At 53.0% G+C, this 25,133-nt stretch overlaps 1 protein-coding gene across 5 annotated transcripts in view; it reads left to right on the plus strand.

The window, feature by feature from the left end:
• LOC142244593 (1-aminocyclopropane-1-carboxylate synthase-like protein 1) overlaps positions 1 to 25,133 on the plus strand; it is a 111,190-nt gene that overhangs the window by 32,705 nt on the left and 53,352 nt on the right. For 3 of the 5 annotated variants that reach the window (XM_075316848.1, XM_075316844.1, XM_075316849.1), the window contains exons 2-3: positions 14,816 to 14,930; positions 17,747 to 17,806. In XM_075316848.1, the coding sequence (XP_075172963.1) occupies positions 14,820 to 14,930; positions 17,747 to 17,806 (171 nt within the window). In that variant the 5' untranslated portion in view covers positions 14,816 to 14,819. Of the gene's footprint in view, positions 1 to 13,716; positions 13,889 to 13,931; positions 14,040 to 14,815; positions 14,931 to 17,746; positions 17,807 to 25,133 lie in introns of those variants that run through there. The other 2 variants (XM_075316845.1, XM_075316846.1) reach the window with 2 other exon arrangements.

Genomic DNA, 25,133 nt, shown 5'->3' on the forward strand with positions numbered 1-25,133 from the left:
TGGTACCTGACCGGGGAATGGAGTGAAGCTAAGCACACAGGCAGGGCCATCGGACTCCGACCAGGCTTGGAGCCGCCGTCAATAGTCAAATCCGAATGTGACAGGAACCCCAGGGGTTTCCCAACTACCAAGCCCCGATTGAAGGCAACCGTCCACCCAGAGAGGATATACAGCCACCGCCACAGGCTAGAGATCCAAGGGCCAGCGCCTGCGGGCAACACAGGCTCCTACGGCACCTATACGCCGGGGAGCGGACTACCGGTGGGCAACCACAGGAGTCAAGAACTTACTAAAAGGTGCAGGGAAAGACAGCCACCATCAGCCGTCTGGGGAGAGCACAACAACAACACTGCAGCCGGCTGCGGGACCCGTCCATCCAGCCGTTTGGTTTACCAGAGACTCTGTCATTGTCTATCTGAGTGAGTACACCAGAGCCATCCGGCACCGCGCTGCCCCTGCACCCTGCACCCCAGTCATCCGGCCTCCCCGTTACTACCACCGGCCCCCAGGATTACCAACCCTCCTACCCACGGAGGGGACAACATCTCAGCTGCACCCTACCATCTCTCCCGTGATCCCCGTTATCAGCAGCGGTGGTGCCATCATCACCACGTCCCGTGGGTGGCGTCACGAACAATCTCCCTAAACAAACTACCCCTTTTCACTCACGGGTGAGGAGCGCTGCTCGAGTCCCCGGGTCCGGTCCACCGCTCGAGCCACCGAGCAGCAGCAGCAGAAGCCCCGGACCCGAGCGTGGCGAGCGCATCCCCTCCGCCCGTGACACTTTCCATCTTGCACATGACCGGTGGTGGATTATTATAACCAGAGTTTTTTAGAACTTCTTCACATCTATGTTGCATGGAGTCACCACCTTCTGGCTCCTGTCTCCTCCTATTCCAGCCCCACAATTTATTTGCATTTGGTGGCTTTGCCTCAGAAACGGCATTTTTGATGTCACCTCACAAGTGTTCTATTGGATTAAAATCCGGGTATTGGACTGGCCACTCCATAACCCCAATTGTGTTGGACTGGAACCAAGATTTTGCTCGTTTACTGGTGTGTTTAGGGTCGTTGTCTTGTTGAAACACCCATTCTTCATCTTCACCGTAAGGCAACATGGTCTCCTCAAGTATTTTGATATATACAAACTGGTCCATGATCCCTGGTATGCTGTAAATAGGCCCGGCACCATAGTAAGAGAAACATGCCCATACCATGATGCTTGCACCACCAGGCTTCACTGTCTTCAGAGTGTACTGTGGCTTGAATTCAGAGTTTGGGGGTCGTCTGATGAACTGTCTGTGGCCCTTGGACCCAAAAAGAACAATTTTGCTTTCATCTGTCCACAAAATGTTTCTCCATTGCTCTTTAGGCAAGTTCATGTGTTCTTTGTACTGCTTCACTACATGTCTTTTTAACAGTGGGACTTTGCGGGGACTTCTTGCTAATAGATTGGCTTCACACCGTCGTCTTCTAACTGTCATAGTCCTCAAAGGAAATGTCGCGGGCGGAGGAGGGGACGCTGCGCTCTCCCACTGCTCGGGTCCGGCTGCCGCTGCGGATGCGGCCTCTGCTGCTCGGTGGCTCGAGCGATGGGCCGGATCCCGGGTACTCGAGCGGCGCTCCTCGCCCGTGAGTGAAAAGGGGATTGGTTTTGGGGATTTATTGTTGTCTGTGACGCCACCCACGGTTGTGGTGATTGTGTGGACACCACCGCTGCTCTGTATGGGGATCCCGGGAGCGGTGACAGGGAGCAGCAGAGTTGTTAGTTCTCCCCTCCGTGGGTAGGGGTTGGTTGTCCCGGGGCCCAGTGATGGGGTGGAGGATGAGGGATGACAGGCCAGGTGCGGGGCCTGGTGAGGTGCAGGGTCGCGGGGGCAGCGCTGTGCCGCACGGCACGGTGGTACTCACTCAGCCTGAGACGTTGACACAGTTCTCGGTAAAACACACGGCTGGAAAGACGGTTCCCACGGACGGCTGTTGTTGCTTTTCCCCGGTAGTTGGCGGTGACGGTCTCTGTCCCTGCACCTAGTGTACTGTTGGTAGCGATGGATTCCCACCGGTTACCCGCTCCTCGGCTTGGATATGGGCCGGAGGAGCCCCTCTTTGCCCGCAGGCGCTGGCCCTGAGAAACTGGTGCATTGGCGGTGGCGGTGTCTCTCTCTAACGGTTGGACTGTTGCCTTCAATCGGGACTTGGTTGTTGGGAGACCCAGAGGTCCCCTTCACTGTCGGATTTGGCAAATTCATGGCGACTCCTAGCCTTGCCGGGATCCGAAAGGCCCCTGCCAATGGTGCTGGCTTCTCTTCGTATACAGTTCCGGTACCGCCGGGCCACCACCCGTCCACGGTCCTTTCGGCAACCTCCGAGCAGCCTCTCCTGCAGACGGTCACCGCCGTCTGCTGACCTTGCTGTCTCAGTCCGGGGCACACACCCGGACAAACTTCAGGCTTCCTCAACTGTCACTTTCTCTTCCACTTTTACTCCTCTCTCTTGCTCCTTTACCACTTCACTCTCCCTTCAACTCCAAACCTAATCTGCCTGGTTTTCCCGCCTCCAGGGCTGTGAACTCCTCGGTGGGCGGAGCCAACCGCCTGGCCCACCCCCTGGTGTGGACATCAGCCCCTGGAGGAAGGCAACAAGGATTTCTGGTGTAGCTTTGGTGTACCTATCCGGGGTGTAGGGTGTGGTGATGTCATGACCTGTGACCCCTGGCTTGCCCAGGGCGTCACATTCCCCCTTAGCAAAATGCAGACCGTCCGCGGGCTGCTGAAAAGATAAAAAAACACAAGACAAGTATAATAACATCATCCCACAGCGGGAGGCACTTTTCTTAAACGTTACGGTAACATTTTAAACGGTTGCTACTGCCGCTCTCTCCCACCCAAGTAACCTGGCCCTGATGCTGCCTCTAAGAAACAGGCAGCACCCCTTGACCCCAGTCCTGAACCAGTTACCCGAGCGGGATCTGTCCTTCCCCTCCACTGCGGGCCCTCACTCCAACCTGCCTCTCCGGAGGCGGTAACGGTTAGCTGCAACAAACATATTTTTATTTACAAGCCACTAACGTTTGTGGTTGCCCTGCAAGTTCTCGGGCCTGTTCATAGGAGTTCCTATGCAACTAGATGGTCCCTTCGGGGACAACAGTGCCGGCAACGGCCGGTTCCAATCACGGTTGCAGACAATCAGGTTACTGTTCGGTAATCATTTACTTTCATTCTTTAAGAACTTTCAGAACTTTTAAACACACACTGGTGGTCCCAACGGGGACGGTGCAACAGTGCTCCGCTGCCATCATTCTGAGTCCTCGACATCACCTAAGGGAGGGGGCTCGGCGCTCACTAGGGACTCCTGGCTGCCCCTTAACTTGGCATCCAGCGCGAACCACCCCCTCTCCCCACAGTGCCGGGTGTACTGAACTATGTCGCCCGGCATCAGGTTACGACCAGGGTGCTCCTCTGGCAGGTGAGCATTCACATCCCGCCGGGCTATAAACACTTTGGCCTCCAGGCCCGGTTCATAAATAAATCCATAGCCCCGGCGGACATCAAACCGCCTCACCTGCCCTTCATACAGCGGGCCCTGGACCCGGAAGGTAGCTTGTCTCAGGCTCTCCTTCTCCCGGATCGTACGGGCCACCAACTCCGCCTTCTTTCGTTCTCTCTCACCGATTTCCAGGCCTAACGGTACCGGCTCCCTGTCCCAGTACGGCGCTGCTGCGAGCTCCAGTGCATGGGTCGGGTCGGGCCCCGCGGGACCTGCTGGACACTGCCCACCGCTGGTGATCTGGGCGGCAGGTCCCGCGGCGTCTTGGCCTTGGGCGCCGCCTTGCAGCGGCAACCCGGCGCAACCTCAGCCGAGGTGTGGGGGATGGGCACAGGGGCTTTCCTCTGCTGGGCCTTCGGCACAGAGCGGGCTGTCGGCTCCGGCTCGGGGGACTTCTCAGGGGACGCCTCCGGTTCAGACCTCGGGGCTTTCCGCGGCAGCACCTGCGGTCGACTACGGGCTCCGGCTACAGGTCGGCCCGCCGGGGCGGGCATGCTGGGTATCGCTACCGGTTGCGGTGGTAGCGGGCCTAGTGGCGGGGTCACGGCTTCCGAGACGGGTGGCGAGGGAGGCAGCAGGGCGAGAGGGTTTAGACCGGGTCCCGCAGCCACGATGACCGGCCCTTCAAGGGCATCGGGGCGTGAGTCACTCACCCTCCCTTCCTCAGCTTCCTCCTCGCGTCTCCGCACGGCCGCTATAACCTCCGCCATGTCGGTCTCCCACTCCTCCATGAGGAGCTGCATTTTGACCTGCAGCCTCTGGTAGAGCTGCGCGGTCCGGATTTCCACCCACGCCGCGGTTCCAGGCGCGGGGGCCACGGTGCTTCGGGACGGCATCCACATGTTGCTGGCGGCTTCTCCCAGGAACAAGATGGCTGCAGAGTCCTGGCATCTCTGCCTTTATAGCCGCGGCTACATGCGACCAGTCGCCATTTCGTACCCCTTAGCCTCTTTCCGGCCCCTCCTCTATCGGGGCGGGGTTTTGGCCTTCGCGCCTCCGCTACTTGAGAAGACACTCGAGCGGGAACTTTTCGCGCCAAAGATGGCGACTTCCGAAATTTTTCGGCCGGACACCTCCGGCGGTAACAAGGCGCACCTCTACCCAACGGCAGAGCGGTAAGATCCTGTTCGTGACGCCAAGTTGTCGCGGGCGGAGGAGGGGACGCTGCTCTCTCCCACTGCTCGGGTCCGGCTGCCGCTGCTGCTGCGGCCTGCTGCTGCTCGGTGGCTCGAGCGATGGGCCGGATCCCGGGGACTCGAGCGGCGCTCCTCGCCCGTGAGTGAAAGGGGATTGGTTTTTGGGATTGTTTATTGTCCGTGACGCCACCCACGGTTGTGGTGATTGTATGGACACCACCGCTGCTCTGTATGGGGATCCCGAGAGCGGTGACAGGGAGCAGCAAAGTTGTTGGTTCTCCCCTCCGTGGGTAGGGGTGGTCGTCCTGGGGCCTAGTGATGAGTTGGGGGATGATGGATGGCGGGGCCGGTGCAGGGCTTGGTGGGGTGCAGGGACGCGGGGGCAGCGCTGTGCCTCACGACACTGTGGTACTCACTCAGCCTGAGACGGGGACACAGTTCTCGGTAAAACACACGGCTGGAAAGACGGTTCCCACGGACGGCTGCTGTTGCTTTTCCCCAGTAGTTGACGGTGACGGTCCCTTTTCCTGCACCTAAGTCTATGTTGGTAGCGATGGGTTCTCACTGGTAACCCGCTCCCCGGCTTGGATATGGGCCGGAGGAGCCCCTCTTTGCCCGCGGCGCTGGCCCTGAGAAACTGGTGCCTTGGCGGTGGCGGTGTCTCTCTCTAACGGTTGGACTGTTGCCTTCAATCGGGACTTGGTTGTTGGGAGACCCAGAGGTCCCCTTCACTGACGGATTTGGCAAATTCACGGCGACTCCTAGCCTTGCCGGGATCCGAATGGCCCCTGCCAATGGTGCTGGCTTCTCTTCGTATACCGTTCCGGTACCGCCGGGCCACCACCCGTCCACGGTCCTTTCGGCAACCTCCGAGCAGCCTCTCCTGCAGACGGTCACCGCCGTCTGATGACCTTGCTGTCTCAGTCCGGGGCACACACCCGGACCAACTTCAGGTTTCCTCAACTGTCACTTTCTCTTCCACTTTTACTCCTCTCTCTTGCTCCTTTACCACTTCACTCTCCCTTCAACTCCAAACCTAATCTGCCTGGTTTTTCCCGCCTCCAGGGCTGTGAACTCCTCGGTGGGCGGAGCCAACCGCCTGGCCCACCCCCTTGTGTGGACATCAGCCCCTGGAGGAAGGCAACAAGGATTTCTGGTGTAGCTTTGGTGTACCTATCCGGGGTGTAGGGTGTGGTGATGTCATGACCTGTGACCCCTGGCTTGCCCAGGGCGTCACAGAAACTTCAGACATCTTTGATCATCCTGGAGCTGATCATTGGCTGAGACTTTGCCATTCTAGCTATTATTCTATCCATTCGAATGGTCATCTTCCGTCTTCTTCAACGTCTTTCCATTTTAAAGCATTGGAGATCATTTTAGGTGAACAGCCGATCATTGTCTACACTTCTTTATAAGTTTTACCCTCTCCAATCCACCAATCAACATGTTAATCAAAGTCTGCTGTTCTTCTCAACAACGTCTCGAACAACCCATATTTCTCAGGCTTTTAAGGAGAAATGCATGTGTCACAGCCTTGACTTGTGGTGTGGCTCTGCACCAGGACCTTCTGTTAGGTTCTCCTGTGTCCGGTCACATGTTATTCTCTGCCCTGTTAATTGGCTGTTCCCTGCACCGGGTTGTTTGCCAGCTGTGGGAGGGTCTTACTCACACGCGCCGCTTCCAGGCTGTTCTTTATCTGGGGGACTTCATGCCCGAGGTGGCGCCAATCATATTCTCTGGCACAGTTGCGGTAAGCGCCTCTCTGTTGGTTATAGTGACTGATCTTGGTACTTGACCCCAGACTGACCCCTGATTTGCCTCTGTCTACTCCCCTCTGTCTTCTCGTTCCCGTCTGGCTCCTGACCCAGGCCTTCTCCCCTGACTACTCTTTTGTCTTCCCCTTGTGTTTATACTTACTCTCCTGGTACCCGACCTCCGGCTTGTCTGACGACCTCTCTCCTGTCTTCTCCCTGTGTCTCTTCGAGCCCTCTAAATTCTGACCCCAGCCTGCCTGACTTCCCTCAGTCTCTAGGTATCCCCAGTGCCACCTAGTGTCCTGCCTGATTACTGCATCTCTCACTCATCTGTGATAGGAACGTTATAGCATGTATGTGGCGCCCTGGACAAGCCAGGTCGTCACAGGTACTGCAACAACACACCCCACACCCCGAGATAGGCACATCAGTCACACACAAATCCTTGTTGCCTCCCTCCAGGGGCTGATGTCCCCACCAGGTGGGGTGGAGCCAGGCGGTTGGCCCCACCCACTAAGGAGTTCACAGTCCTGGAGGCGGGAAAGGAAGTCAGTGTAGTTAGGGACAGTGAAGGAGCAGGAGTGAAGTGGCAAGTGAGGAGAAAACTGACCGTGTCCGGGTACGTGGCCCGGGCACCGAGAGCAAGGTTGGCAGACGGTGGTGGCCGTCTGCAGGAGAGGCCGATCGACGCGGAACCGTAGGACCGGGGACGGGCGGTGGCCCGCTGGTACCGAACCGGGGAGCGAAGAGAAGCCAGCACATACCGGCATGGCCTACGGACCCCAACCAGGCTGGGAGTCGCCATTAAACAGGTCAAATCCGTTAGCGACCGGAACCGCAACAAAGACCCGACTGAAGGCAACCGTCCAAACCGAGAAAGGGAAATACAACTACCGCCACAGTTAGAATTCCCAGGGCCAGAGCCTGCAGGCAAAAGGGGCTCCTCCGGCCCATATCCAAGCTGGGGAGCGGGTTACCAGTGGGAAGCCATCGGGACCGAAGATACACAACAGGTGCAGGGAAAGGCAGCCACCACCAACCTACCGGGAGTAACCACAGCAGCCGGCTGCGGGACCCGTCCATCCAGCCGTTTGTTTTACCGGAGACTTTTCACTCACGGGCGAGGAGCGCCGCTTGAGTCCCTGGATCCGGACCACCGGACGAGCCACCGAGCAGCCAGGCAGCAGCAGCGCCGGACCCGAGCGCCAGCGAGAGCGCAGCGGAGGCGGCCTCCTCCCCGCCCGCGACATAACTTGGCGTCACAAACAGGATCTTACCGTTCTGCCGGCTGACAGAAGTGCGCCTTGTGTCCCGCCGGTGGTATCCGGCCGAAAAATTTCAAAAGCCGCCATCTTGGGCGCGAAGATTTTCCCGCTCGAGCGTCTTCTTGAGCAGTGGAGGCGCGAAAGCCGAAGCTCCGCCCCTGAAGAGGAGGTGCTGAGAAAAGACCAGGGGGGGCGGATGGCGTCCGGCCGCATGTAAACCGCGGCTGTAAAAACAGGGACGCCAGGACTCTGTCGACAATCCGGTTCCTGGAACTCTGAAGCTGCGATACCATGTCAACCCCGCCTGCACCGCCCGCGGCCCAGCAGCCCACGCCTGGGACCGTGGCGTGGATGAGGGCCCGAGTAACTCAGTCCAACCAACGTCATCGGAATCAGATATGTCTCTTGGCGGAACAGTGGACCACCGAGGTGGAAGCGCTGGTTGCGATTGCCCAGATGCACGAAATGGGAGCCGACGTGACGGAGCTGGTGAGTGACCCAGGTCTCCCTGTCCCACAAGGACCGGCCGCTGCGGCTGGGAGAGCCGGACCGATCCTGGCCCTTGTACCATCCCTGCCACTACCCATGTGGCACCCCAGTGCTAACCTACCTGACCTGCTGCCCCGTGCTACAGCGGTGGGGCCCGAAGTGCTGAGTGCCGGGGGTCCGGATGCTGCCGCGACTGGAGGCAACTCACATGGCGCGGAGGAGAAGAAGGCCCAGGCAGTCCGCCTGGCCCTAGAGGGAGCGCCTGACTGTGAGGGGGTTAGGAGTGATGATTCCGGACCTGATACAGAGCCAGTTTCAGAGTCCGAGGAAGCGGGTGAGAGCCTCCGGGGTTTCCTAGCAACAAAGACCTGACTGAAGGCAACCGTCCAAACCGAGAAGGGGAAATACAACTACCGCCACATTTAGAATTCCCAGGGCCAGAGCCTGCGGGCAAAAGGGGCTCCTCCGGCCCATATCCAAGCTGGGGAGCGGGTTACCGGTGGGAAGCCATCGGGACCGAAGATACACAACAGGTGCAGGGAAAGGCAGCCACCACCAACCTACCGGGAGTAACCACAGCAGCCGGCTGCGGGACCCGTCCATCCAGCCGTTTGTTTTACCGGAGACTCTGTATCCATCATTGGCTGAGTGAGTACCACCGTGCCGTCCGGCACCGCGCTGCCCCCGCGATCCTGCACCTCGCCAACCCTGCCTCCCCCGTCCCACCTCACCGGGCCCCGCGACCACCAAATCCCCTTTCCCACGGAGGGGAAAGAAACATCTCGGCTGCTCCCTGTCATCGCTCCCGGGATCCCCGACCAGAGCAGCGGTGGTGTCCCAACCTCACCACAAACCGTGGGTGGCGTCACGGACCAACTCCCAAACCCAAACCACCCCTTTTCACTCACGGGCAAGGAGCGCCGCTCGAGTCCCCGGATCCGGCCCACCGCTCGAGCCACCGAGCAGCCAGGCAGCAGCAGCGCCGGACCCGAGCGTCAGCGAGAGCGCAGCGGCGGCGGCCTCCTCCCCGCCCGCGACATGTACATGTGCTGGATTCACCCTTAAATAAGGGCCACCTCATTCTGTTTCTTCACAGAATGATTGACCTTACTAATGTAACTCTTCACTGCGATTATTGTGGACACCCTCCTTTAATTAATTATTCAAATACACAAACTAAAAACCTGCGGATCATGAGCCGAATCTGGGGGTTTTCTAAGAATCTACTGCACCCACCGGTAAATTGTCTGACGTGTGGTGATGAGGGGCACTGCAGCCAGAAACTTGAGATGCTGCCCCCTGACTGCTGGCCCCTATGCATGTTTAAATAGAGGTCTCCCCCCTGGAAAGACACTGACCTGCCGCCCCCGCCTTCTGTGGTGTGACTGGCCTAAGCCCCGCCTCCTGGTTACATATCACTGTGTTGCCCAGCTTCCGGCCTCTCTGCTGCAGAACCCGGACCTGTTTGGGCAGCCGGACACAGGGACCCGCTCCTGGAGGCGGTAAGAGAGCTATCAGCAGGGAGGTAAGCGTTTCAGCTCACAGCGCTGTTAGCTGTGAGCGGCTGCCTCTCTGCTGAGGCACAAGCGATATGTGCCGGTGAGCGCGGCGTTCTAAGGGAACTACCCGCCCGCTGGTCCGCTTGTGCTCGCCATTATTTAACACCCTTCCCCCCCTTTCCCCCCCCCCTCCCTCCATCCTCCCCTAAAATCAGCATGGAGGAAAGCGTCCTGCTCACGGCGCTTTTAGCTGTGAGCGGCTCCCTCCATGCTGAGGCACAAGTGACATGTACCGGCGAGCGGCGTTCTGAGGGAACTACCCGCCCGCCGGTCAGCTTGTGCTCGCCGTCAATCTGCCCAAACCACCCTCCCCCCCCCCCCCTTTTCAGCAGGGAGGGAAGCGTGCTGCTCATGGCATTGTTAGCTGTGAGCGGCTCCCTCCCTGCTGAGGCTTAAGTTATGTGTGCCGGCGAGCGGCGTTCTGAGGGAACTGCCCGCCCGCCGGTTAGTTTGAGTTGCTGTTAAATTTAAAAAGGAGCGCTTCGCGCGCTTTTTCTACGGCGCCGCCCGCCCGCCGCCCTATCACTGCCGGCACGGGGGGGGGGGAGTACGGGGGCGATCTGTGGGTTGGTGCGGTCCCTGTTGCAGGGGCAAGTTGGAAGCGCTGCAGCGGTGAGTGCGCTGGCCTGCTGGAGTAATGAGCTCCGCTCCCCTGTACCGGCCCCCCACCACCCCACATCTTCTCATATACCCCATCGTGACACTGTACGCACTGGGGCTGTAGGCAGAACAAACCGCCCCCCCCACCCACACCCCCCCTCCCCCGGGGTTCCGGCGTGGGATGGCGGCGGTTGGGATGACGTTGAACAACGTGCTATGCGGTCATTTGCAGGTACCCCGGCCATTGTGGTAGTCAAAACATGGTGCGGGTAGCTGCGGCGACCGTAGTCAGTCAGCCTCACGATAGCATCGGCGTGGGCATCGGGGCTCTGAGCATCGTCATGGAGGAAGAAGAAAAAAAAAAAGTCACATCGGTAGAGATAGATCCCACCACTGCAGCGGATGGTCGAGGTTGCCGCGTGGCAAACGCATTCTCGTCCTCAGACTAAGTCTGGTGAGGTCCCGCTGCGGGACGAACAGCATCTGGGTACATTGGTCCGGACAGCGGAGTTGCCGTTGGAACCGGGCGTGCAATTTCCAGAAGTAGGGTCTGCTTTTTCCTGCATCTTCTGGTAAGTACCACTATGTGGAATTTGGGTGGGATAAGTGCCCCGGGGGAGGGGTAACGTGATGTCACCAGGCAACAGGATTCCCACCTAATTCTACCGTACATTCTTCTTACTGAGTTATGTATGACCAACACTGTGGATGGACGGTGGAAATCTCACACCCTGATATTAAAGGCAGTTGTAGTATCTGCTGTTACTGAATACTGTGGTCGGCATTCCACAACCTGACTGCTCTAACTGTAAAAAACCCTTTCCTATTTAATTTAAAAAAAAAAGTCTTGTGCCAGTCCTTTATACAAACAGGTATTTATGCATGAAAATGGGATCTCCATTATAACTTAGTACTGTAGCTGAAAAGTTGCAGGTTTGGTACCTTTTCGCTGCTGGTTTGTGCTTCATCTTGACAGACATAAGTGAGCAAGTGATGTGCAAAATTTGCATCTTTATATTTTATTTAATTGCATAATTATGTCCACATGAATATCCCCTCAAAAAAAAAAAAAATAAAAATACTCAATTTTATTTTTTGATCTCAGGTATATAACTGACAAATGGCTATGCAATATTTTACCAGACGGAGATTATTCTAATATTATACGATAGAGGGTGCTGACTAACTATATTATTTGAAGCAATTGTATTATATATATATATATATATATATATATATATATATATATATATATATATATATATATATATATATATATATATATATATAAAAAAACCACACACCTCTTATAGGATTTGCCTCTATTCGGAATGCTTGGCCACATGGAGACAGGTTTATTCACTATTACCCGTTACCTGGACGCTCTACACTCCATCTCTGGGAACCCACAGGGAATACTTTAACTTTGTAAGGTCGTGTCTACAGCATTAGTTTTTCCCATGTGCCTTTACCATGGCTACCAAGGGTATTACTAAGTGGCAGTGTTGGGTGGCCCGGGTTTTTGGTACATGTGTCCAACTTCAGGAGCGGTAAGTTTTAACTTGTGTTCCGTAACATGGAACCAGGATATGGGCGCCCCTAAATGGGGACCTGATGGTGTAGTGTAATTTCTCGTCAAGTGCCAATTGCCAATTTTTAAAAAAAAAAAAACAAAAAAAAAACCGAAACCTTTATTTTATATAGCGCTCACATATTCTGCTGTGCTTTGCATGCGTTGTGGACGCTGTCCCCATTTGGGCTTACGGTCTGGATTCCCTACCTGTGTGTTTTTGGGGGTGTGGGAGGAGGCCGGAGTGCCCGGAGGAGACCCACGCAGACACGGGTAGAACGTGCAGGCTCCTTGCGGATGGTGTCCTGGGTGGGATTTGGGCCCAGGACCCCAGGGCTGCATCTGGCCACTGAGCCATTGTGCCGTGCCATAATAATTTCAAGAGCAGGAACAGACAGATTTGTAGGTGGATTATTTCCGGCGTTGCAGGGCCAGCTGTTTGGGATTATTTGCAATACAATGTGTTTATATAGTTATATATATATAAAAAAAAAAAAAAAAAAAGAGTTCCCTATGCTGGGCCCGGCGGGCATGGTCCGGTAACCTAACTTTGATTGCGCCTTTCCCCCTATTTAGGTTCAGCTAAACAAAAGGGGGGGTAGACTGGGAAATAGGAGGATGACCAGTGGTTCGACGATGCCGGTGGGTAAAAGTCTTAACCAACTACAGCCCCCTCCTCAAATAAGTAATCAGGCTGTTTAGGTTTTTTGTGGCTTGGAATGCTTATGGGTCAACGCAGGGTTGAAGTCAATACAGGCATTTGGTTTCCGGGTTAGTATCGCTCACCCTATTGCAATCCCAATCCCAGGTATTTTGGTAACTCCACCCACCAGCAGGATCAAGGCTGGGAGTGCGCAGCTAGATGGTGGGGTGTTCGGTGAAGTTAGGCTTATGATCGGGGCCCCCATTTTGCATTGACCTGACGGTTCTATGGTACGTTATGCAGCGGGTGTGTTTGGTGGCTGATGTGCGTGACGATTTCCCAAGCCACCCTTTAGTAATACACATCCTGCAGTATTCAGCGAACGTGCACCATTTTCGGTTGCAAGCAACCTGTTACGAGGTCGGTCTTCCCGTTTTTAAATTGTGGAACTTTACTGAAGCGATGTGGGTCTTGTGGGGTGTAAGTTATTTAAGGGTTGGATGATTAGCGGCAAGCGAGTGGATCACAGTAGGTCTATTCTTTTCTAGCCATGGATTATTCCAAAAAAAAAAAAAAAAAAAAGGGTGGGGTTTGGATCGTTCGCCCCATTGCGAATCTATACCTTGATGTTTTGGATCTTTTTCCCTCACTCGGCGGGTGTCCCGACGTTGTCGGTTATGTCTCTTAGGCGAGCGGGCGTGATGGGACTAGTTTTTACCCACGACGACGGCCCTTCATTTTAGCGTCACGGAGTTAGCCTACATTTTGTGGCCTATTTTTGGTTGGTAATGTGACGGTTCCCCGTTATTTTGGTGTTTGCCAGCCGTGGTACCCGGTACGTACTCTACCAGAGTTGGGGCGTTCCAAGGCTTCGGGGGCCAGCATACATGAGCACAGTTTCAGTGGATTTGGTGACTGCAATTGAAATGCATTAAGAGGGACGTCAGGACTGAGTTGGTTTTTGAAATCTGGTTTTATTAGTCATGTAAGAAGATTCAGAACAGCGTACAGGGCTAATGTAAAATGACATGATTGTGATTTGTTTTTTAAAAAAAAAAAAAAAAAAGTTTGTGGGTTTTGCCAGTACCTCCTTGGAGAGAAGAGGTGTTTGATGGTTACGAGAATTCTCTGTTCTGACATTGTTTTCATTTCAGATCCAAGTCGGCCTAGTGACTGGGTCCGAGGTTACGTCCATATATATTGGCTGTGAGGAGAGCGGATCTTCGCCTTGGTGGTCGGTCCTTGGTTCCCTTTACAGTGGATGTAATTGGAGAGGTTGCCGGAGCTTGGCTCAGCTGTGGGTCTATCAGAGGCGATCAAGATTGCGTGAGCTCTCTTTTTCCAACCGACTTGGTGATACACATAGGCTTCAAGTATCTGGTCCAAGGCCGTCTAGCTAGGCCTCTTACCCTTATCCGGACAGAGAAGTACAAGTTTCCCTGTTTTAGTTCGGAGTGTTACAACGATCCGGTCGAAGGTAACCCTCTGGCCCAGGGGGCATGAGCTAAGGAAGAATGTGATAAGGATCTCTCCTGGCGCATGGTCGATCAGGGCCTACCCAAGTTGTGCTGTTAATAAAGTGTTTAAAAAAAAAAAAAAAAAAGAAAGAAAAGTTGTTGGTCTGGCACCGCCAGCTGGACAATATTTGGCTGTCCTTAAGCTTGGATGGGTATATCCCAAATGATGATGTTATGGATATGGTGGTTGCGGAAATGCCTGGGACGGCTCAGGTATTTTTTAGTTTTTGGGGGGGGTTGCAGCTTGCTGGTGCTGTGCTGCTCCTTGGCGGAAGGGGTAGGAAAAGTGGTGGTGAATTACCCGCGCCGGACGGCCGGAAGGCGGTACATTTACCTGAACCCCGTGATGTTGGCAAGTTAATGCCTGGTAAAAAGCTGCGACCAAATTTTATGCCAAAAGATGAGAGTGGTTTTTCCCCATGCCTCTCTCCAAAAAATGGAAAATTCAAATAAAAGTATTTTTAATTTATAAGAGAACGGTGTCGTGTCTTTCTAGGGGGGGAAAATGGTGGTAGTTGGGTCCTGGCAGTCTATAATTTATACCAAAAACAGTGAATAATCTGGTTAGTCATATTGGACTGCTATTATTTGGAACAATACTGTGTGTGTTTTCTATTGACTTCTGTTGATCTTGCTCTGAGCAATCTTTAATGAGCATTATAATTCCTGTGTAAATACTAATATGCACATTTTTAAGGCTTTGAAGCACACATTTTGATCTTCAAAACTCTTTCAGGAACATGGAAAGTCTTTCTGCAAGAGGAAGAGAACTTGTCTCAGAAAGTGACTTTTTGGTACAGGGATTCATGATGGCTTTACAGGATCCATATGAGAAGCAAAGTAACCCTCACGTAAGTGATTCCATCCTTGGCTGCCCATATTGTAGGAAGTGGTTTCCCTTCATAGACTAAGGTCGGTTTCAGGCATCCGTGTTTAATCAGGTACAAGCCACACACATGGGTATGGTCATACGTGTGTCACGCGTGTGACATTAGTGTGACATGTACCGGAAAAAACACGTGTCTTTGAAATAAAAAGATTTTCTATGTTCACCTGTATGCAGTGCTCCTGTCATCGGCTCTGCTGTCTCCCACTTCTGACCCACGCTAATTATGCTTATTGAATATTCACTGCACCTTGGACTAGCCAGGTAGTCACAGTTAGAGCCCCGCACAACACCTGTCCCCTAATAAGGTGTCACCAGCCAACCATTAAAACCCTAGTCACCCCCCTCAGGGCTTGATGGACACACCAGGGGGCGGAGCCAGGCGGTTGGCCACGTCCACCAAGGAGTTCAGAGAGCCTGAGGCGGGAAAACGTCAGTCAGTCAGTGAGTGGAGTGGAGTAGAGGAGTGGAAGCAGGCCTGTGCCCAGGTCTGCAGCAGTCTAACAGGTGCCAGGGTAGGAGCCCGGGCACCTTTGGCTAGGAGGCATACAGAGGCCTCTGCCTTCAGGAGCCGGGAAGACGGCTTGGTGGAACCGTGGTGGACCGGGACAGGGTAGTGGCCCGCCGGTACCGACCCGGGGAACCGACTCGGAAACCGGAGCACAAAGGGGGGTACTCAGACCCTGAAACGAGGTCCAGAAGCCACTGGACTGAGTTAATTAACTGATTGCGGCCAGGACTATAGGTCCTTTCCCACCCAAAGTCCCGACCGAAGACAACAGCCCAACGAGGGGGATAGAAAGCCACCGCCACGACAGAGAGATCCCACGGGCCAGCGTCTGCGGGCAAAGGGCTCCTCCGACATACACAAGCCGGGGAGCGGACTCCTGTATTGCAAGTTCAGGTAGTCCACCATCACAGACAGGTGCAGGAGAAAGGCAGAGACCACCAACCGGGTGGGGAACCAGACTGCAGCCGGCTGCGGGCACCGACCACCATCATATTGGTTTACCAGAGACTTGTGTGTGTTACTAATCGTGAGTACATCAGTGCCCTCTGGCTGTGCACCTCCCTGCACCGCCCAACTACTCCCCCAACGGGTCCCGGGGCCACCATCCCTACCCACGGAGGTGTTAACATCTTGCTGCGCAACATCTCCCCCGGGTGCCCCGTAACCCCAGCGGGTGGCGTCACGAACTTAACCACGGCTCTGGCCATAAACCTACATTCCCCCCAAAATGCCAGCCCCTTTCAGATCGGAGTAACCACAGGGCCCCCGGGTTCGGAGATGCACGAGCCACCCACCAGCGAGCCCGGATCTGAGCGGCTCGGTTGCAGCCGAGCCCGGGGCGGTACAGAAGCAGGGGCATCACCGGGGACAGTATCGCCGGGGACAGTGCCGGGGGGACAGGTGAGTATCCAGCAAGCAGTGTGTGTGTGCAATGACATCCAGGAGGTCATCAGCGTTCCCAATGAACTCTGATGACCTCCTTATGACATCCCCATGACACCCGCACTACAGCGAATGTCACAACGGTGACTTCATGGGTTCATCAGAGTTCATTGGGAACTCGGATGGACTCCTGCACGTCACTGCACACACACTGTTTGCTGGATACTCACCTGTCACCGGCGATGTCACCGGCGATGCTGTCCCAGGCAATGCTGTCCCCTGCGATGCTCTGGCTTCCAGGTCTGAGGTGCAGTGAATATTCAATGAACATAATTAGCAGGGGGTCAGAAGCAGGAGGCAGCAGAGCCGAAGAAAACAGCACTGTATACAGGTGACTATAGAAAATCTTTTTATTTCATAGACACGTGTTTTCTCCGGTGCGTTTCACACTGATGTCACATGGGTCACATCAGTGTGCGATCCTTGTGACAACCATGATGCCGGAGAAAAAACAAACATGTCTCCGCGTGTACGTGCGGGGCCACGCGGGGGTCACACAGTCCATGTGAAAACACTGATGTGTGTGTAACTCCAGAGAATAACATGGGTACGTGTGGAATCCGTTTTAAAAATGGATGTCACATGTACCTGAAACACTGACGTCTAAAATCGGTCTAAAGGCCGCTTTACACGCTGCAATATAGTTACCGATATCGCTAGCGTGCGTACCCGCCCCCATCAGTTGTGCATCATGGGCAAATCGCTGCTCGTGGCGCACAAAATCGCTTGGACCCGTCACACTACTTACCTGCCTAGCGACGTCGCTGTGACTGGCGAACCGCCTCCTTTCTAAGGGGGCGGTTCGTTCGGCGTCACAGCGGCGTCACTAAGCGACCGCCCAATAGAAGCGGAGGGGCGGAGATGAGCGGACCTAACATCCCGCCCACCTCCTTTCTTCCGCATTGCCGGTGGAGGCAGGTAAGGAGATGTTTGTCGATCCTGCGGTGTCACACGTAGCGATGTGTGCTGCCGCAGGAACGACGAACAACATCGTACAAGCAGCAGCAACGATAATTGGGAATAGGGGGGCATGTCACCGATGAGCGATTTTGCACGTTTTTGTGACGATTTAAAATCGCTCATAGGTGTCACACGCAACATCGCTAAAGCAGGCGGATGTGCGTCACAAATTCCGTGACCACAACGAGATCGCTTGAGCGATGTCGTAGCGTGTAAAGCGGCCTCAAGACTGGCAAAAATCAGCACAAAGTCTCTCTAAATTTCCTCTTGACCACCATAGGGATGGCCCAACTTGCCATTGTCTCTCATGGGCTTGGGCGTTCTGTCCTCCCGTCTGATACCAGTACATACGTATGTTTTCTTTTCAGGGCTTTGTCAATTTTGGAACTGCTGAGAACAAGGTCTGCTTCGATTTGCTAAAAGAAAGGGTGAGTAATCCAGATGGAACACAAGTTTCCCATGTAATTAGGAGTAAAACAATGGAATTTTTTTATATGAAAGTGTCTTGTATTTAATTTTAGTTCTGGTCATTGGATTTAGTTATGTAGACAATGATTATTGTGTTTTATATACAGTAAGATGGTTACCGGGAGAGTCCAGGAAGGGAGATATGTATCACCGAGGTGGATAACCTCAGTAAAGTGAGCCCAGAAGCAGGCTCCAGCATGTCAAATGATGAAAGCCTTAATAAGGCATGACAGGGCCGGGTTTACGACCAGTCAGAGAGATGGGTGGGCATGACTGCTCATGTGGCGCCCTGGAATAGCCAGGTCGTCACAGGTACTACAACACGACACCCCCACCCCGAGACACCCCGAGACAGGCACATCAGTCAGACACAAAATCTTTGTTGCCTCCCTCCAGGGGCTGATGTCCACACCAGGTGGTGGGGAGCCAGGCGGTTGGCCCCACCCACTGAGGAGTACACAGTCCTGGAGGCGGGAAAGGAAGTCAGTTCAGTACAGTTAGGGAAGTGAAAGTGAGAAGGAGTGAAGGAGTAGTGGAGGAGCAAACTGACATTGTCCGGGTACGTGGCCCGGGCACTTAGAGCAAGGTTGGCAGACGGTGGTGGCCGTCTGCTGGAGAGGCAGATCAACGCGGAACCGTAGGACCGGGGACGGGCGGTGGCCCGCCGGTACCGAACCGGGGAGCGAAGTGAAGCCAGCACAAACCGGCAGGGCCTGCGGACCCCGACCAAACTTGGTCGCCGTTAATAAGGTCAAATCCGTCAGTGACCGGAACCCCAGGGGTTTCCTAACAGCCAAGACCCGATTAAAGGCAACCGTCCAACCAACAAAAGGAAATACAGCTACCGCCACAGCTAGAGTTCCAAGGGCCAGAGCCTGCGGGCAAAAGGGCTCCTCCGGCATATATACACGCTGGGGAGCGGGTTACCGGTGGGAAGCCATCGGGACTGAACATCCACAAAAGGTGCAGGGAAAGGCAGCCACCACTAACCGTCCAGGAGAAGCCACAGCAGCCGGCTGCGGGACCCGTCCATCCAGCCGTTTGGTTTACCAGAGACTTTGCGTACATTTGTGGCTGAATGAGTACAACTGTGCCGTCTGGCACCGCACTGCGCAGTCCCCGCGACCCTGCACCTTGCCAGCCCTGCCTCCCCGTCACCTCACCGGGCCCCGGGACCACCAACCCCTACCCACGGAGGGGGGAAACAACATCCCAGCTGCTCCCTACCATCGCTCCCAGGATCCCCGTCAATAGCAGCGGTGGTGCCCAACCTCACCACAACCCATGGGTGGCGTCAAATCCCCAAACCAAACTACCCCCTTTCACTCACGGGCGAGGAGCGCCGCTCGAGTCCCCGGATCCGGCCCACCGCTCGAGCCACCGAGCAGCAGCAGCAGCAGTGCCGGACCCGAGCGTGGTGAGCGCGGCGCCCCGCCGCCCGTGACACTCACATAACCCCTTCCTGGTGTATGGTATTTCAAGTAAAATGGTGACCTGTCGTCTCAGTCTGTGTCTGTGTGTGGAGGTGTGCAAATCTCCAGTGGTGTGATTCCTTTTAAAGGAAAACTGTCTCCAGGTTTTTGCTACCTAATCTGAGAGCAGCCTAATGTAGAGATGGAGATTCTGATTCCAGCGATGTGTCACTTACTTGGCTGCTTCATCTTATTTTGATAAAATCACTGATAAACCAGCAGTAGATTATCATTAGAGGACTTCTTGGCAGGCAGGTTATACAGAGCTGATGAATATGCTTGACTACCTAGTCAAGCATATTCATCAGCTCTGTATAACCCTGCCCCCAACACTGATTTACAGCTTTCTGTGTACTCGGTATATGGGCAGAAAGCTGCCAACCAGTGACATGGGAGGGAAATACAACTCTACATTCAAATAACTGCTTGATCTGCAGCAAAGGAAACTGTGATTTTATCAAAATGACAGTAAGCAGCCCAATAAGTGATACATCAGTGGAATCAGGTACTCTGTCTCTGCATTATTCTGCTCTCACATGGGATAGCAAAATCCTACTGACATATTTCCTTTAACCCCATCACGACCCTAGATGTAACTGTACGTCATGGAAATCGGTGCATTCCCAACCTATGACGTACAGTTATGTCCACGATCACCGCCATGTCACCAGCCGATCTTACAGCTCGAACCCGGTTCTCAATGCCAGGAGTGGTCCCCGCGCCGCTCCAGGCAGTTTAACCAATTAAATGCTGGGATCAATGTGATTGCAGCATTCAGGAGGCAGGGAGAGGAATCGCTTACCTCTCCCTGGCGATCGGGTTCCTGTAATGCGATCACAAGGACTCGATCGCTGCCATAGTAACTCAGGGTCATCACCATGACGACCCTGGGTTACTGAGCTACGGATCGCCTCATAGACCATGCCAGCCACAGAGTAGTGCTTCATTAGTGAATGGATCCATTGCGGATTTCACCTGAATCACGTATTTCAGAGATATATATGGAAACCCTGATGTAAGTGCTCAGCATAGAGCACAATATAAATGTGAACTGATCCAAAATGTTCTGTACCAAAATCATCACAAATAGCATTCATCTAAACCCACAAAAAAAAAAGTTCTGGAAAAATGCTATGGCTCCCCCCCTCAAAAAAGAAATCCAGTAATATCGGCGCTCCCAAATTACCCTGACTGCCACCGCACCAGGGCAGGGAAAGACCTGGATAAAGCGGGTAAATCCATTAGATGTGACAAGCTCGGGCAGCTGCAGGCTGCTATTTTTAGGCTGGGAGTGGCCTAAAAACCATAGGCCTCCCCAGTCTGAGATTACCAGTCCCCAGCTGTAGGGCTTTATCATGGCTGGGTATCAAAATTGGGGGGACAGCATAATAGTTTTTTTAAATTATTTATTTAAATAATTTTAGAAAAATAGCCGCATTCAGTTCCTCTTATTATGATACATAGCCAAGATAAGCACAAGGCTAGGGACTGCAGCCTGTAGCCGTGAGCTTTATCTGTCCTGGATATTATAATATGGGGGGACCCTACACCAATTGTTTTCTTTATTTTTATACCACGATACTGACCCACAGAAAGCGCCTGTGATTGGTTGCAGGCAGACGCTGTCACACAGGCTGGGGGTGCATCTGACTGCAACCAATCATAGATGCCAGGACTGACGGTGGGCGGGGAAAGCAGTGCATATGGATGAGCAATGATGAGTGACGCAGGAAGTGAAGGAGCGACCATGGGAGCCTTGGTAAGTATGAAATGCTTGCTTCATTCTTATTTTGTTTATTTTTCCTTTATTTCTTTTTTTAATTTCTTGAGTGCCAGATCCAGATCAAACACCCGGAATCCCGGGCCCGGCATCCAGGCACCTTTGAAACCTCGAGGATCCGGACTTTTACAGTCTGGGTCCGCCCATTAATAATCCTGAATGCAGCAGTCAGTCTTATATTTCTCTCCAACCGTGACACCGATGCCTCTTCCCTGTACCAGTCATTGCACTAGTTACCCATCCTCTGCAGAGTTTAATTTAAACATCACTCTCACCCACTAAGCCCTCCACAGATCTACACCACCCTACATCTCCTCCCTCATCTCTTTCACCCTACCCATGCCCTCTGTCCTACTAATGACCTAAGACTGACATCCTCTACCATCCGAACTTCCCATTCCCGTCTCCAAGACTTCTCGAGAGCTGCGACAATTCTCTGGAATGCACTACTCAGGACAATTTGATTCATTCCCAATACCCAAAGTTTTAAGTATGCCCTCAAACCGCTTTTCTTTAGGCTGGCCTATCACCTCACTTCACTAATATAACCATTCCCTACATGTTTCCCAACATATTGCTGGTTGAGGAATGAGTTAACTGATAATATATCAGTGAGTTGACACAGAGTTTGTGACTGTTTTATGAGTCTTTTACAGATCTTTTCACACCTGATGCTGAGGAATGAGTTAACTGAGAATCTATCAGTGAGCTGACACAGAGTTTGTAACTGTTTTGTCAGTTTTTTACAAAGCTCCTCACGCCTGATATATGACCATGAACCACATCAAAGTTGAGCTAAATTTGATGTGTTCATAAATCAGCGAGAGAAGCCTACAGGACAAAGGAAACAGTTACAAACTCTACTTTAGAATGAGCTCACTGACATTCTCAGTTAACTCATTCTGCAGCCTTCAACGTGCAAGGAAAAAAAGGACCTGTAAAGTCCAAAAGTTGCAACATTAAAGTGCTTCCAATTGTTAGTAAAGCTGTATTTTTCAACAAAATGTACATTAACAGGCCGATCCTATGGCTTAGGAGGGGCCCTGAGAGAGTGGGGGAACCAGCCCTTGTTGGGTTTTGTGTCAGACTTTTATTTTTAGAGAAATTGTTATCTGGCAACTGAGCAAAGATTTTGGCTTGGGTCATAAAAGAGGTTTGTAGGCGAAAAAGTCATGTCCTTTTGTCATTTGTGGCAAATCTATGGTACCAAAGTTGTTTTTGACCACCTTTCCTTTATGGACTCTACTGCACTAAATGTGCATCAAATAATAGAGCATACAGATAGGTACATATGGACATTGATATAATGTTTTAGCACTATTTTGCAAATACCCATAAAGTGCCCTCTCCTGCTGGAATGTCGCCATCCTGGATGCGTGTTTCGGCAGATTGCCTTCATCAGGGGTAACTTGTATACTTTATTTGATGAACATATATATACACTTTTATCATCTACTAGCTGTAGTACCTGGTGTTGCCCAGGATAGTAACTGTCTGTTACGGTTGCTGCGAGCACTGGAGACTAAGTCCAGATTTCTTGCTACTGCACATGTGCGAGCACTGGAGACTAAGTCCAGATTTCTTGCTACTGCACATGTGCGAGCGCTGGAGACTAAGTCCAGATTTCTTGCTACTGCACATGTGCGAGCGCCGGAGACTAAGTCCAATCTTGGAGCCATTGCACATGTGCGGGTGACATCATCGCTGACACGAGGTCACATGTCTCTGACACCTTCTATGCCGATTGGTCGCTGGTCATGTGCTTGTGACGTCTTGCTCGGTGATAGGCCAGCATGACGTCACTCCTGTCGTTCTGGCAGCAGATTGGCTCTGGTGTCCTCCATCTTGGATGAGGCACAGAGTCTATATAAGACCCTGACACACGCCGCATGGTGCTCAGTCCTCTTGGTTCATGCATATGAGTAGACGCTCTGTGCGTGTTCCTCTAGGCATTCCTCTGTCTATGCTAGGTGAGCGCTACCGGCAGGGTAGCGTTCTTATACCTTACAGCTTCGGCTGCTGTCCGTATCCTTACCTCTTAGGGGAGCGGACATAGGCAGGTGCCTGAGGCACATGGTCTGGCTGGGCCTTGTGATTCTACTCGTAGGTGGACGTTGCCGCTAGGGTAACGTTCCTTATACTGCGTCTGGCAGTTGTTCGTATCCTCGCACACTAGGGGAGCGAACAGAGGTAGGAGCTTTGTGCGGCTTACGCTGCTGTTCGTCTCTTTTGCACCACTAGAAGAGCGGACCTAGGCAGGTGCCATATCTAGTGGTTCGTGTCCTCGCACACTAGTGGAGCGAACGCAGGTAGGAGCTTTGTGCGGCTTACGCTGCTGTTCGTCTCTTTTGCACCACTAGAAGAGCGGACCTAGGTAGGTGCCATTTCGCACACATTGCCTTTGTCTCTGTGATTATTAACAGAGATCATTCCACACACCCTCCAAGTAAGGGAGGAATTGCTTTACTTACTTATTATATCCTTCTGTGAGTTAACAGAGGTATTGCACTCTGCCATAGTCTGCAGCAAAGTCTTTGCACGGTGGACCCTGACTGTCTGATACTCCTTTCAGTTATTATCAGACAGCCCCCCGTAACATTAGGACTGAGCCAAGGGTCTGGCAGTTATGGCAGAATATCAGCAGTTACACCGTTACATACAAGTACTTGAGTCACGGCTCAAGAGTATAGAGGATAAACCTCAGACCATGGTGACATCTGCACATGATCCTCGACTTGCTCTGCCAAACAGATATTCTGGCGATGCCAGATCATGTCGTGGTTTCATTAGTCAGTGTCAGATACACCTAGAGGTCAACTCTTCTCGCTTCTCTACGGAGAGGTCCAGAGTAGGCTTTATCATCTCCTTACTTCAGGACAAAGCCTTAGAATGGGCGACTCCCCTATGGGAGCGCTCTGATGTGGTTACTCTGAGACATCAAGACTTTCTTGATGCTCTTAAGGCGGTATTCATGGGTCCGCAGGTTACCCATGATGCGGCCCTGAGACTGTTAGATCTATCTCAGGGTTCGTTATCCACTAGTTCTTATGCCATTGCTTTTAGAACTCTGGTGGCAGAACTAGATTGGCCAGAGAAGGTGTTGATTCCTATCTTCTGGAGAGGGTTGGCAGGCTATGTCAAGGATGCCCTTGCTACTCGTGAGGTCCCTGCTTCTCTGGAGGACTTGATCACAGTAGCAACGAGGATCGATGTACGCCATAAGGAACGTAGACTCGAGGTCTCTTCCTCACGCCCTAAGCATCGGGCTATTCCAGTTGTTGAGGGTCCACTACCATCTTCCTCAGCATCTGAAACATCTCCCACTCCTATGGAGTTAGGTCATACGTCCTCCAGACTACGCAAGTCTGGTCCTCCTATATGTTACGTATGTCGTCAGGCTGGGCACTATGCCAACAAGTGTCCTAGTCGTCAGGGAAACTCCCTGGCCTAGTAACCATTAGAGGGGGGTTACTAGAGACGTCTTCTGCACCCTCTAAGTGTTGTATCCCAGGTCAGCTCTCGTTATCTGAGAATACATGGCCTATTATGGCTTTTGTGGATTCCGGAGCTGACGGGATTTTTGTGTCCTCAGGATTTGTAAAGGGACACAATATTCCCTCTATCATGTTAGAGGCGCCTATTCCTGTCCGTGTTGTTAATGGAACTATGTTGTCTGACTCCATTACATTGAGGACAGTTCCCTTGCGCCTTTCCCTGTCTCAGGGTCACATAGAGGAGATTTCTTTTCTTGTTTTGCCTGAGGGTATAGACGACGTCCTTCTGGGTCTTCCATGGCTTCGGACTCATGCTCCTCACATTGACTGGGAGTCTGACAGAATTATTAGTTGGGGTTCGAAATGTCAGTCCCGATGTCTTCCCTTACCACCTAAGGTCGTTGCGGTTGCATCAACTGATCTCTCTCCCATACCTACACCCTATTTGGATTTCGCTGACGTGTTCTCCAAACAGGGTGCTGAGGTTCTTCCACCCCATAGGCCGTATGACTGTGCCATAGACCTTATCCCAGGTTCGGTT

The sequence above is a fragment of the Anomaloglossus baeobatrachus genome, chromosome 6 (assembly GCF_048569485.1).
Source record: "Anomaloglossus baeobatrachus isolate aAnoBae1 chromosome 6, aAnoBae1.hap1, whole genome shotgun sequence".
Classification (NCBI taxonomy): Eukaryota; Metazoa; Chordata; class Amphibia; order Anura; family Aromobatidae; genus Anomaloglossus; species Anomaloglossus baeobatrachus.